The 14,230-nt window shown below is 29.8% G+C and overlaps 1 protein-coding gene and 1 long non-coding RNA gene across 3 annotated transcripts; both read right to left on the bottom strand.

The window, feature by feature from the left end:
* Positions 1 to 55: 55 nt before the first annotated feature.
* On the bottom strand, positions 56 to 4,021 carry LOC121121592 (inactive pancreatic lipase-related protein 1). 2 transcript variants are annotated; one of them, XM_071890258.1, is made up of 7 exons: positions 3,742 to 4,021; positions 3,645 to 3,684; positions 3,242 to 3,524; positions 1,039 to 1,495; positions 739 to 981; positions 542 to 668; positions 56 to 455 (listed from the first exon to the last, which is right to left on the bottom strand). In XM_071890258.1, exons 1-7 carry the CDS (start codon positions 3,917 to 3,919, stop codon positions 197 to 199), a joined length of 1,587 nt encoding a protein of 528 aa, XP_071746359.1. In that variant the 5' UTR covers positions 3,920 to 4,021; the 3' UTR covers positions 56 to 196. The 2 variants fall into 2 exon arrangements, with proteins under 2 accessions (XP_071746359.1, XP_040572497.1); XM_040716563.2 differs by having other exon boundaries at positions 3,624 to 3,684; positions 3,742 to 4,018.
* Positions 4,022 to 9,717: 5,696 nt separating this feature from the next.
* Positions 9,718 to 10,998, bottom strand: LOC139907611 (uncharacterized). The gene is made up of 2 exons (XR_011784326.1): positions 10,678 to 10,998; positions 9,718 to 10,608 (listed from the first exon to the last, which is right to left on the bottom strand). It is a non-coding gene; the product is annotated as an uncharacterized lncRNA (long non-coding RNA).
* Positions 10,999 to 14,230: the final 3,232 nt, after the last annotated feature.

Genomic DNA, 14,230 nt, shown 5'->3' with positions numbered 1-14,230 from the left:
TCCAAAGACTGCGTGCTCCCCTGAACGAGGCATAGCAAGCTAAAAGACATGAATCTTACATTTACTATTATATTTTAAATAAGTATCATTTAGCAAAATTACAGTTTAGAAGAACTCTTTGATAAGTGTGTAAACACACTAAACTTGGATCACCATCATGCCCATATTTTCATTAACTTTTCATAAACAGTAAAATTTACTTTGGAATTCTAAATAATTTTTCTTCAGCTCCACTCTCAATGACATTATTTGTGGTATTTAATGCCCAAATACTCGTGCTTCCTGAGATATCATCCGTTATTTCAACACTATTAATCCTTAGATACTTTCGACTCTTGATAACGTTGATAAAAAAGCCGTAGCCATTTTGGTTATAGCTTAAATATATATCTTCTATTGGGAAATCCTTTTCTATAGTAATAACTCGGGAATCTCTTCCTGGCGCGTAGAAATGTCTAGAATAAGAAATTAATTCAAGAGTGTTAGCACGTGAATGAAGAATATAAGCGTTTTGTAAGTGTTGATTTCGGTATGAACTTACTTTAAGATTTTAAAGTTATCTATATTATTCAATGCGACATCCTCAAATATCATGGTGACAGATCCCTTATACAATGAGTTGTATCCGTACTCCGTGCCATAGTCGATTGTTATTCTCAATTGTCTTCCTGAAACAAAATACTCATTCTTGAATGTACCTAACTTCCTACATACCTATGAATTCCATTTAATACTCACCACAGAATGGTTTTGTACCTCGTGTTCCAAAATAATAATTCCCACTTTGATTCGACCATGAATGGGAAGGGAATCCGATAGACAATGCTTGCTTTGTATCAAAGCATTGTCCTATCGAGAAACTTTTCCAATCCGAGCAGGGAAATGCTTTCATTTCACAGCTTTCTTCAATGCTTTCAATGAAAATCTCAACAGCTCGCCGATGGTTACAAGTCCTATCCTTCCTTTTCTTCCCCGTGAACCCTTCAAAGGTGATGTTCTTAAATGAATATTAGGAAATCAAGTCAAATGCCAACCTACATTTAAACATATTACTCAACTGGGCCACTATGAAGCCAGGGCACCCCAACTGTGTCTGACCTCCATTAGGATAAAAGTCCAAGGTGCCTGATGCCTCAATATCCCCCAAACCTCCACGTGTAAAAGGCTTTCCATTACTATGAATGATGTCAACAAAATCCGCATCAGACTTATCTAGTTTTTTTGATGCGGTTAATTTGGTAAAGATGGGGCCAGCAGGATCTAGACCTGTTATCCGACTTAAACCCTGAAGCTCGGATCCCACAAATCCACAAATGTGTGCTCCAAGGCTAAATCCTATCAGATGGAGTCTTTCATTTATGCTTCCAAATTCCTCATTCAGAAGTTCTAAAAAGAAGGTTACCATTTTTCCTACTATCTGAGTGTTAGCAGCTGCTTGGGAATAGTAAGGATGAATTGCTCCCTTGGACCAGTCGGCGCAAAATACATTTAGCTCCTTCAATCAAGAGATCAATTTACTTTGATATTATAGTTATATGTTAAATTCTATATATGGACCATGGAATACACAAGAGAAGAATGGGAAGAAAATATTTTTTTTCCCCAACATGTTATACATTAGTCGTCAAAACTTTCCCTTCATCTTTTCTATAACATGATTTTTGAAATTTTCTTCCTAAGAATTCCATTTCTTGTAACGGAAATGGATTTTTGAATTGTTTTTCTACAATATTTTATATTTAAAATTTAATTTTTTGCGAGTAAATGGGAATTTTAAAATTATTTTTCCCAAAAATTTCAAAAATTCCTTAGTTTTTTTATTTTCAAAATTTAATTTTGAGTTTTTTTATTCAAAAACAAATTTATTTTTTTGTGAATAGCTTGGTATTTTTTAAAATTTTTAATATTCGATTTTTTTTTTCAAAAATTTAATATAATATGATGTTTCATTTCTGAAATTTTTTTCTAAAAATTTAACTTTCTAATTTTTGGTGAATAGTTATGGTTTTTCAAAAAAAAAAAAAAAATGTATATAATTCTGCGGACACCCTTGGGCTAATCCTTCAAATACCAAGAAAACTTCAATGCAGAATTCCTTAAATTATGTAATAGAGGTGAATGGCCTTTTTGCTTCATCCGAAATGTTACATATGTATAATAAGCTTTATTGAGACGGAAAACTTCATACACATAATTATGATTCGAGAATGCGGATTTCCTCATAGTTTTGTAACAAAGCAAACATAATTGCTGGGAAAATGATCTCTGCATTCATGATACATTTTTTTTTCCAGAAATGAGGGATCATGTTTAGCATAGCTGTAAGCCAAAAAACTTTGATAAGAAACAACTTATCTACTTATCAAATTTGATTGGCACATTACAAATATTTTTTTTTTCTTCAGGATGTTAAAAGATAAGAGCAATAATTGGTAAATTTTTGGTGGAGCAACGGACAAAGTAGAACATTGCCTCATTGCCATATGGACCATTTCCCATTTGCCCGTATCGCCTGTCCTTGTGTCTTTAGTTCAATTTAAAAATCCAAAAAATAAATTTTCAATATTAAACTTTTTGGTAAAAAGTTACAAAAATCTACTGTTATTCACCACAAATTAATTTTTTTGGAAATAAAATTAAATAATTTAAAGGTAATCAGAAAAAAATCAGAGCTGTTTGCAAAAATTAAATTTCACATACTAAATTCTTACAAAAAAAAGTTATTCACAAAGATTTTTTTTTTTTTTGAAATTTAAAAAAAAACATCCATTGCTATTCTGAAAAAATTTAATTTTTTTGGTTTAAATAATTTTTTTCCAAACAATTCAAAAATTAAAAATTTGGAAAATTAATTTTTTATAAACGAATTTTAAAATGTTCAATTTTTTTTCTGATTTCAAAAGGCACAGCTATTCAAAAAAAATTAAATTTTTTTGAAAAAATTTCAAAGATCCACAGCTTCACAAATAAGTCGATTTCTTGGAAAAAAATTTGAGAAATTAAATTTGTGGAAAAATAATTGGAAAATTATGTTTAATTAAAAAGTAAAAATTTCTTTAATTTGAGTGGAGGGGGGTGACTACAATATATCCAAATTAAAAAAGAAAAAAGGATTTATTTTGTACGTGTAGCTATGTTTGTTATGATAACTAATGTATTTGTAGGCAGTTCCATCCCTTGTGATTGTATTCCATGGTATGGAATTATGTATATTATATATAGAATTCAATCTTTCAAGTACCTTGTTTAAAAATGCATCCTTCATTAAACGAACCCAGGGTTTATCACAGGATCCTCCAAATCCATGTACAATCATTTTAGTGTTTCTTGATTCATTGAAATTTGAGATATTGAGGTTAGAAATGTCATTATACATAAAAATATTGGGTTTATCTCGATTTTGACGAGTATATAACTTTATTTGAAGATCGATTTCATCTGGACTAACTGGAAATTCGTCAATTCCAAAAATGTTCATTCCTATGAAGCATCCAAAGGAGCCATGACATTTAAGGCCTCTTGATCTGAGAACATGGAGAGTAAAGTGTATTAATTTATCTCAAATGTAAATACGAAGATCAAAATTATTAGCCCCATTCTATACTGAAAAACTATTTCTATACCCATATCAATACGACAATTACATTGATAGTTCATGGTCTTGCAGATAAGTTGGATGAAAGACTGAAATGAAAGATGACTACCAAATTGCAAGCAATCTACTTATAGCATACAACTTACCTCTTTTAGGAAATGTTACCAAGGGATTTCCGAATAGTACGAATGATATAAATAAATACGAACATATTCGACTCATTGAATATTCTTTTGCCTTTGTATTTAATGGATAAAAATTTAATTTGCACTTAATAAAGTAGTTATCGTCTTTTCTTGCAAACAAGAACAAGTTTAATAACATAAATATACAAATTAAAAATACTTAATTCTTCAGATGAAACGTAGTAGTCAGAATTTTGTGAATAGTTATCTTTGATTATAATGTATTAGTAACAATTTGTCCCAAAGTAATACTACTTAGGCAAAAGTTTAAACTATGTAAAAATAATTGAAAATTTGTAATTTAAATATGAAAAGTAACAAGGAATAATCTCATTATCTAACCTAACACCACAATTTGTGGAAAACTGTTTATAAACAGCTTAACATAAAAGGTTTTAGTTATAGATCACTAATTCCTTTAATGTCGAAAAAATCTCAAAAATGTCAAATCCTCCTCCCGTCACAGATACATACATGAATCAGCCATAATTAAATCCATAAGCTTCAACACTACTAGATTATAAGGGTAGTGAATAGGCCTATAAATCACGTGTTTTATTTTTGATTTTCCATATCAGGCCAGATTCCCAAGTATTCATTCAATATTAAAATAGGTAGATATATAGTTACAGATTTGAGATAACTTCGGGACATGAAGAACTATTTCGTAATTTATGATAATAGTCTCATCTCCAGAGATTTTTAAACTTCAAATATAAGTTTTTAGGTATTTCATCTGAGAAGTGCTTTTAAAATATCGTATAATAGAAATAAGTATATTTTCTTTTCATGAGAGTATATGGCTACAGGTAGGTAGGTCTGTTTTACTACTAATCTCCATCTTATATCATTTATATTATTTAAGGTGAAATATAACTCGGAAGTAATACAATATTTACAAACTAAGATTTTAACATCATTTTATGGTGTCAGGATAAAATGGCAGATGGAAAAATTGCCAGTAAAAAACGGAAAATTATCTAAATGGAAAAAAAGGCAAGATTCTTTCAAACTGATTTAATATCTATCACCAATATAATATATAATAAGAGAAAAAAAAAATAAATAAACAAACACGACAGTTTTTCCAATGGAAGGAGTGCTAATCACTTAATTATCCGTTGTTAATTATAATATCAATAGAGATGATGGTTTATTCATATTGGACAAGACTCTTGGATTGACGGAAAAGCATTTGCTAAATACTAGGCAAGAGCAGCGATTTCCACTTCGTTATGATCCAAGATGTGTCAGAAGAAGAGGTGGTTGTCTCTGGACCAATAAACCACTGAGAAGATTCGTGCTGGTAGTCAAAGGTCGAGTCGTTAGAGAGTGCGAAACAAATAGCTACGAAATCCAAGATAAGGTGGAGATGTGTCCGTCCGATATCTTGGTGCAAGGGGATGATGACTACAAATTTCGAAATGGGTGATCCCGTGAACAGCAACCCTCATAATCACAGTTCCCGTAGAATTTGAAATTCAAGCATCTTTTGTTGAGGATAAAGTATCTCAGATCCCTCCTTTTGTACTATTTCTTAGAGAACATGGAAGTATTTCTGTCTTTAATTAATGAAGATCGATCTAAGCATATGAAAAACACTTCTTAATTAACAATGTGTTGCTTCATTTATCCAATTGTTTGTGTTTATTGTGTTTGATATGCTTCAACATTAAAATAATGACTAATATTTGATATTCTTGCTGTGATAATCCTAGGTAAACATATTTATTTTATCACGAATTGATAGATGTAACTTAAATGATTTTTCCCTATGGAATAAGATCTAAATTACTTGAAAGTTACTCATTTTTTAAAAATCCGTAAGCCGAAAATAACGATCGAAATTACTAATTTGATGATATATATTTTATTCATAAAACGAACTTTTTAATGGCCTTTGAAAAAATGTTAGTGTATGTATGATCACCAGAAGTAGACTAATACCCACCACGATCAAAAGAAATAAAAAAGATTAGATTTATCTGTAATTGAAAGGTAAACCTGTGTTAATTAGACACAACAGTTTCACAATTGCCAAACTTTTAAAATATAATATAGATAAGAGAAATATTAGGCACCTGAAACCTTTGAGGACCTGAGACCTTCCCGTAGAGTTGGCTCTATCTATACGTACCTAAATTAACCAAATTAGATAATGACATGAGTGTCGAATTTATTTTTTAGAGCCGTTTCTGTCGTCATAAAATATGAATTTACATTTATTCAATAAATAAATAAATTGATGGAATTAAACATAGACAAAGGAGTTGACATTAATATTTGTTTTACAACTTAATACAGTTGTAGCTGTATTCTCATTCTAAGTTGAAATGAATGAATGTATAGAGTTATAATATTTATATATATTAAGATAAATATCACTGAAGACCTTGATTATTTATTACTAACTTAGTTATACATTCAATGTCATTGTATCATACTAGAAAGATACACTTAACAATTCGTTGAAAGAACCTTTAAGTCACTTTTTGTGGTTCTCATAATGCTTGGCTTGATATATTGGAAGTATGAATTCACAGTCCTAGATAAACAACTTCGAGAATTCGAGTCCTTTAGATAACTACGTAATGCAATCGGTTTAGTTCTCTTTGGGCAAGAAAGGAGGGTTATGAAGAGACAAAGACCATCCTTCTATTGCAATTTCAGATTGCTCCAACTGTACTGAGCTTTACAGTTTTCCTCACACTCTCCAACGAGTCGACCTTTAACTATCTGCCCGAATCCTCTAAGTGGGTTGTCGCTCCACAGCCAACCACCTCTTCTTAACAAAGTGGAAATCGCTGCTCTTGCCTAGGATTTTGCAAATGCTTGCCCGTCAATCCAAGAGTCTTGTCGAATATGAATAGTCCATCATCTCTATAGACATTATAATTAACAACGGAGAATTAAGTGATTAGCACTCTCTCCATTGCAACCACTGTTGTGTTTCTTTATTTTTCTTTTCTCTTATTATATATTATATTGGTGATAGATATTAAATCAGTTTAAAAGGATCTTGCCCTTTTTTCCATTTAGATAATTTTCCGTTTTTTACTGGCAATTTTTTTACGCTGCCATTTTATCCTTGACATTTTTTCCGTTGCTATATTTTCCCTTGCCATTTTTCCTTAAAATCTCATTTTATATCGAACTTTTACGGAATAATTATATATAGGCACAAAACCTCGAATATCGTTTTTTTTCATGTCTAACAAAAATAGCTTTTTTGTCCACTACAATCTCGACTGTAAGAAAGGAAATGAAACAGTAGGAAAAACAAATGGTAGCTAGCCTTCTGCAATTTTTCTGTTGTCCAATGTTAACTATTGTTTAAAATTTAGAGAATAGTGATTAATTATTCAATATTGAATTTATAATGTTATCAATGACTGAGTATGAAAAGGTACAAATTCTAAACAAAGTCTCTTGTTTGATATATATTAATATAAACTCCAATACCTAAGTAATCAATATGTATTACCTTTTTTGAGTTCATAATATGCAAACTCAGCTGCTTTAAATCATACAAGAGTTGAATTATGGAATTGAATTAAAACATGTATATATAATCAGTATAGTTGATAATATTGTAGAGAAAAACGCGTGCAAGGAGGAGGGGGAAAAAAAGACATATGGTATCATTGTTTAAAATACTGATGTGATTATCATCTGCCTGCTTTATTATGATTTTTGAGGGTATAACGAATGTATTTATTAGCAAAATGTTTAATGAAGATATACTACGTATAATTGACTTCGACGTTTTTTATCCGTTACAGTAGATTTGAAAACGTCACACTCCATGAAATTGTAATTCATTATGAACCTTATTCTCAGAATAATAGCTAATGAAACGACAAAGTAGAGTATTTGAAATATATTTGAAGCTCAAAGTTTAAAAAAGAAGGCTTTAATTAGATATAATCTACATATTAAAAAATAAACCATTAAACATTTAAGTTAAAAATACAAAATTAAACAATTAAAACCATATAACTATTAATAATAATAAATTATAAATACAGAATATTGAAATAATAGATTGATCCAGATAATTTTTTCTTGTTTTAACATCGGAATTCAGTTAAATATGTCATAACTTTAGGTTGCAATACACAAGCGAGACGTGGAGTTTAATCAAAAAGATAATCACCCCTCTTCTTCATGTGGAAGTTGCTATATACAATTGTGCACAGGATAGATATATCTCTACCGATGAGATCTAACTAATTATTAATAATAAAGTAAATGTCAAAATCATAAAATTAGACAATAAATATACTAATAAAAAAATTTTAGAAATAAATTCATCGTAAAGATTTAGAGCAAAAGCTAATTATGTAGTAATGTCCGGCGATATTACTCCCTATTAAGAGCATCAAAAAAGATTTTTCCCCGTTATTTAGGTATGCTTATATAACAACATACTATTATCATGATGGATATACACAATTGTTAATTATAATGCAACACTCAATGTAACTACCCTCGTTGTTGTGACCATTTAAACAGTTGTTTTTGCCTTTTATGAGTTTTCTGAACACCATTTCTTGGAGCCCATCAACCATAGCTAAGCATTTAGTGATGAAAAAGTAATATTTATTGACTATGTAGTATTGGAAAACCTAATTATCATACCCAAGTCTTAAAGCGAAGTAAGTAGTCTCAGACAAACTAGTTGCAAACCATCCAAAGCTACTACCCCCGTTGTTGTGACCATTTAAGCAGTTGTTTTTGCCCTTTACTGAGTTGTGTATCATAATTCTTGATATGTTTAGCTAAAATAGAATAATATTTTATGGTTAGATTTAAAAAAAAAATGAATACTTACTGTGAGATAGTACAAAATTCAGAGTTCCATTTCGATATTCGTAAATACTTTTTACTGATAACTTGATTATCATTTCGTGGGGATGACTCAAAACATTTTTATATGTATTTCTATATATGACATCAGTACCAACATCCCCCATTAATTTAATGATGGTTCCTCTGGAAGGCAAGAATTTACCCGTGTATTTCTCCATAAATTTTTTGAACGTAGATGATTAGCAATGGATAAGGTTATATTACATGCAATAAGCATCGTTGTGAGATCAAAGTTAAAGTCTGACTTGATGTATTCATCGTCAAATTGATTTTATAGATGAATATCCATACTCTTGTTATGAGATGAGGATAATGAGTGGCGTGTAATTCTAGACAGGGGACTAAAGGCACATTTATATCGACAAATCCGACAAACCATCTGTTTCTCATCCGGTAAGCATTTTCCAAATTCCTGGGCCTCCATTTTCATAAATCCAGACAGAAGGCGACGTCATTTTGGGGATTTTATTCAGTTCTCTATCGACTATCACCATCTCATATTATATTAATATTGAATAATAAAGGCGGGAATGATAACGTTCATGATTGATAGAAGAAGATGTATATTATTTAATCAATGATGCCATAAGTAATTCTTCTTTTCTCCTCGCACGCTTTTCTATTCTTACCAAAATTATCACCCTTAATAATCAGGTATGTTTTTCTGAACTTTTCAAGCGTACCCACTAGAAATACGGGCGGCAAGGATTGTGACGTCATTGGATTTAAAATATCAATTATAGTATACTACTAGAAGGTTGACGTTCTGCAACAATTATGGGATGTAATGGTTTATATATCCATTTGTAGATGTAATAATTATCATAATTTACGATGGTGGCGACAAGGATTTATATAGCTTTAACGAGTCAGACCGTTGCTCAGCATAAGGAGTAATTTTTTCATCGGAAGATAATTGAGAGTTCTGAGGATCTCCAAGCCTAGATTATCAAAGTTTATATAGATAATTGGCCAATTTATGAGTTTTTATCTCCTTAATAAATTTATACTTAGTTGTTCGAGAATATTAGTTATTCAAATTTTTGAAAAAAAAAAAAAAAAAGATCAAGTTAAATTAAAGTAGTTTTATTAATATCATTTCCTAACAAAGAGAGTCATACAGAATTTTACGAATTAAAGGGTTTTTATTATGACGAAAAAAATAAAATATCATGGGATAATTTCTTTAATTTTCTACAAATTTGATTATTTTTTAATAACTTATACTAATATTCAGGGTCTTAATTCTTATAAATGTTCTTGTACGAACGAACTTTCTAATAATATCTTGATAGAACTCTGGAACTGAACTTTGAAGAATTGATATTAAAGTCTCAATAACATTAGGTTGGCTCCATATTTCCTGTCCATGATATACTTTAACGATTGCATTAAATATTTTTATCTGAGTAAAGAAGGAATTTGTAGGTTTTGTCAGTCCTCCTTTGGATAATGCTGATATCCACGGTATCATATGTATCTAGTCTTGAAACCGATTTCAGTATATTTCTAAGAAAAGTTCCTTGACAAGTATCCATTGATATAACCCAATCCTTGAAGTCTACAGTCATAGGCTGAGGAGGAAGAATTTGAAGGTGCTGCGAATTCCATATCCGGATTTATAGCCAACTCGGCAGCTAAAAATGAAGCAATTTCATATTCTTCCTAATTTATTTCTGTTTCTTTATTTTCCGGTTCTATTTCCGTAACTAAACAACCAAGAAAGTTATCTATTGATGAGGTTTCTACTTCTTCTATCCTTTACCAATTCCCCGGATACATTTAATTGTCTTTCATCATTTTAAGAGCCTCTTCCTGTTCCTTCATATGATTATCAAATCCACACAAGTTTAATTTGGAGTCAAAAGGCTTCCTACTATTGAAGGCGTATAACCATCAATCTTCTGTTTTGATAATATCTGCTTGAAGCGTCTTGGACATCCATTTGAGAGAGCTCTAAAAAGGAAAACAATCCGAAATTATTAATTATAATCAACCATAACATTAATGTATTCCTATATTTACCATCCATTTGTTTATTTAAAATGTCTAAAAGTTTATATTGAATTCTAGGACCATATTTAAATTTGTAAATCCATTTCCTTAATGTGGATAACACTGGCAATGGGAGGGAGAATTTCTTCTGAAGATATTTATAGGCTTTTCCTCCAGTCATTCATCTCAGAATGAGAGACCTCTGAATATCTGCCTCCGTCAATTTTTTAGGTCATTCTCATTCATTAGAACATTGACTTGGTGAAAATATTTTACTTAATTTACATTTATAGGCTTTACATTCACTTCTTTTAAATTCATTTTTGGTCAACCTGACTCTTTGAAGGGAAATATTTTTTTTTTAAAGTAAATGATGATAATGTAAATATTGGTTATATTTTGAAATTGTTCACCTGTTATCAATTATTTTAAATCCAATGATGTCAGATATCACGTGCTCTTTTCAATAACAAATCAAAAACATTTCAGAAGAGCATACCTGATTATATTTACCTTGACTCATGTTTATTTAAAAAAGTGAGCTATGAAATGTATTTTTTTTTTTTGAAAAGTTACAAATTTTCATCTCCTAGGATCCCGTTTTTCCGGGGCATAGTTTCAAATCTTAGGGGCACTACCTGAAACTCATATATATTATTGTTATTTAAACCATAGAATACAAAAATGATTATTAACACCTTCAAACGACATAGGTTTGGCCTTTAGAGCCTTGTAAAAATCAAGTTTTTAGAGTATAGTTTCAATTTAGAATCATATTTCGACGTGAAAGAACTATATAGATTTAAAAAAAGTTAAAATAATTCTTAAATCATTGCAGCATATGAAAAATCAATTATTTAGAATTTATTTTAATTATAATTCCTAAAAAATTGTCTAATCATACAAAAATAGAGTAAAATTAGACATCTTTTTAAGAAGCTAATATTTTTTTCAATCGCTCTATAATAAAGATAAAACTAAAGAAAATACTTTTTATTACAGGTTTAAAAGAATTGCTGTAAAAAAAAGGGTCGAGTTTGAGTGATTTTTTTCAGTTTAGTTTAAAATTTTCGTTTGACCTTTTCAATAAATAATGAATACAAATTAGCATGAAAAATGTTCTGAAATTAAATATCAATTAGTTGATTAGATGAATAAGTCAACAATCAAGTATATTGTATATGAAACATGTTTAAATGAAAACTAATCTCCTGGCCTCTAAATTGTTAATTACTCATTACAATTAGTCAAATAATCAAATTAATTATAGTTAATTTTGAAATTTTGAATTTCGAAACCCAAGCAGCCTGCTCCCACCATTATAATCCTGCAAAACCTGAAATATCTTGGCTTAAAAAGAAACATTATTTCTCTTTGTTTATACAATTTTGCAAAAATAGTATTTCTCTTTATTTATCATTAACACTTTGAATGAAAAAGATAAACAATTTCACCTATATTTAACCAACAAATAAGTAATCAAAGTTATTCAAAACATTCGTACAAAATATAACCTATAAATACTAATTCGTGTACAACAACAATATCCTGAGATGGGGAAAATATTATATTGGAAAAGTCTTTTTGTAGTTGTAATCTAAAAAAAGTTTATCTTTATTTTCCAAACCTTTCATGATTATTCTTTTATTCTTGAAGAGAGAACATATAAGTATAATGTAATAACTCCTTTGTTGTCTCATCAAAAAGACAGAGAGGAATACTAAGGATTTATTTTGGAGTTATAAGTGTAAAATATTGTTGGAATAGGAGTAGATTCGAGGATCGACATCGGAGTAACTTCCACCTATATCATTTATAACGTGCGCTGAAAATTGTCCCAGATAAAATTACCCGTTACAAAATTAAAGAAAAGACAATTATTAATATGACTATTGAAATAAAAATAATGTTATTTGCATGTAACGTAACCTCCATAAGAAAAAAAGACTTAAATGTCGTAAAAACATAGAAAAAATGTCATTCTCAATTTAAAACCGAGAGCTAAAACTATTTTTTGGTATTAGAGTGGTTTATTGGATCTATTGGATGAATTGGTAGTGCTTTTTAGCAATCCCACACTACCCCGAAACAATCCAAGGACGGAGGGTATTCAACTATATTTTAAGAGGCCCTAAGCTATTTACCCCCTCCCCCCTTCCTTACTTTGATCCATTTCTTAGAAGATTGCTAAAACCCAAGAACGGTAATTTTTTTTTTGTGTAGCCTCCTGGGATTGATACAAAAAGTTATGTTCGTCAAAATTACAGGTATTGTGTACAGTAATAATGCTCCCACAGTTACGCATGCTTTGAAGACAACTCAAAAATTTGTAAAACTACCAAATAATCAGTAACAGTGAAAAATCGACAGGCAGCTAGGTAACAATCCTCTCAGTATGTATCTAAACCAAATTTTGAATTAATGATTTTTTTGTTGATGTTTTTTTTAATCACAAATAAAAAGTATTTGTTATAATAACCTTTGTAAATTAAACCCTGCTCAACCCAATGTCAATAAATTAACTAACTCCTAACTTACCTAAAGTAAAGCTCCCTTAATACATACACCAACTACATAACAACTTTAAAAATTCTTTACCTCTAAATAATTTAGTATCCTGTGTAATATCCTATCCTTAATGTCCATAGTTACTACCTAATACGTACTACCTAAGTAATAAGTCAAATTAGTTATATACAATGCCACTATTTGGTTTTATTGAAGAGATTAAATTCTAATAAGTGTTCATTTGAATTACATTAAGACGAATTAACTGGTTAATACAATCTCCCCTTCATATTACTAACCGAATAATTATTGAACACTATTCTATAAATTGATACTAATCTCTTTGCCTCTAAAATATTAATTACTCATAGCAATTAGTCATATAATCAACTTAATTATAGTTAATTTCGAAACATTTTTTTTGCAATCCTACATTGCTTATTTATTAAATATTCCATAAACAAATCAATTAACATCTAATTCTTTTTTGACAGCAAATCATTTTTGTGTTCTACGTACTAAAATTGACTAATAAATGATATTTTTAACCACCAGAGAGAATTTATGTTGGACTGTATCATTCATTAAATTAAAACGTTAAATCCTACATATGAAGAATAACTGGGTTTATAGTTTTTACTAATGCAAGTCTTTCTGAGCGATTCGGTATGTGCATCGATGATGAAGGATGCCCATCGAAGGATCAAAATGTTTTGATTGATGGAATTCTACCATAGCAATCTTCCTTCTACATGATTTCTTTTTATACCCCATGCATATAGAAATATCCCCTACATGGGACAACATTTTCGTAGTGCACAAGGAGAAGGTGGGAAGTAGACTTTGGGTTAAAGAAGGGATCCATGTAAAGAAAAAACTAAGTATAGCGATTAAAAAGGGAAAACTGGTTAATGCGTATGCTTTTTCTTCTTTTTAGCTCATCATATAATAAATTGAGTGTATGTTAATATCATTCTCCAAAAGAAGTATTATCATCTATCTTTTGTGTAAATTGATTTAAAAATCCATATTAAAATCAATATATATGAATTTAAATATAATTATAATATTTCCC

Source organism: Lepeophtheirus salmonis, chromosome 1, assembly GCF_016086655.4.
Source record: "Lepeophtheirus salmonis chromosome 1, UVic_Lsal_1.4, whole genome shotgun sequence".
NCBI lineage: Eukaryota > Metazoa > Arthropoda > Copepoda > Siphonostomatoida > Caligidae > Lepeophtheirus > Lepeophtheirus salmonis.
The sequence above is the reverse complement of the archived record's forward strand: the minus strand, read 5'-3'. Positions and strand labels throughout refer to the sequence as shown.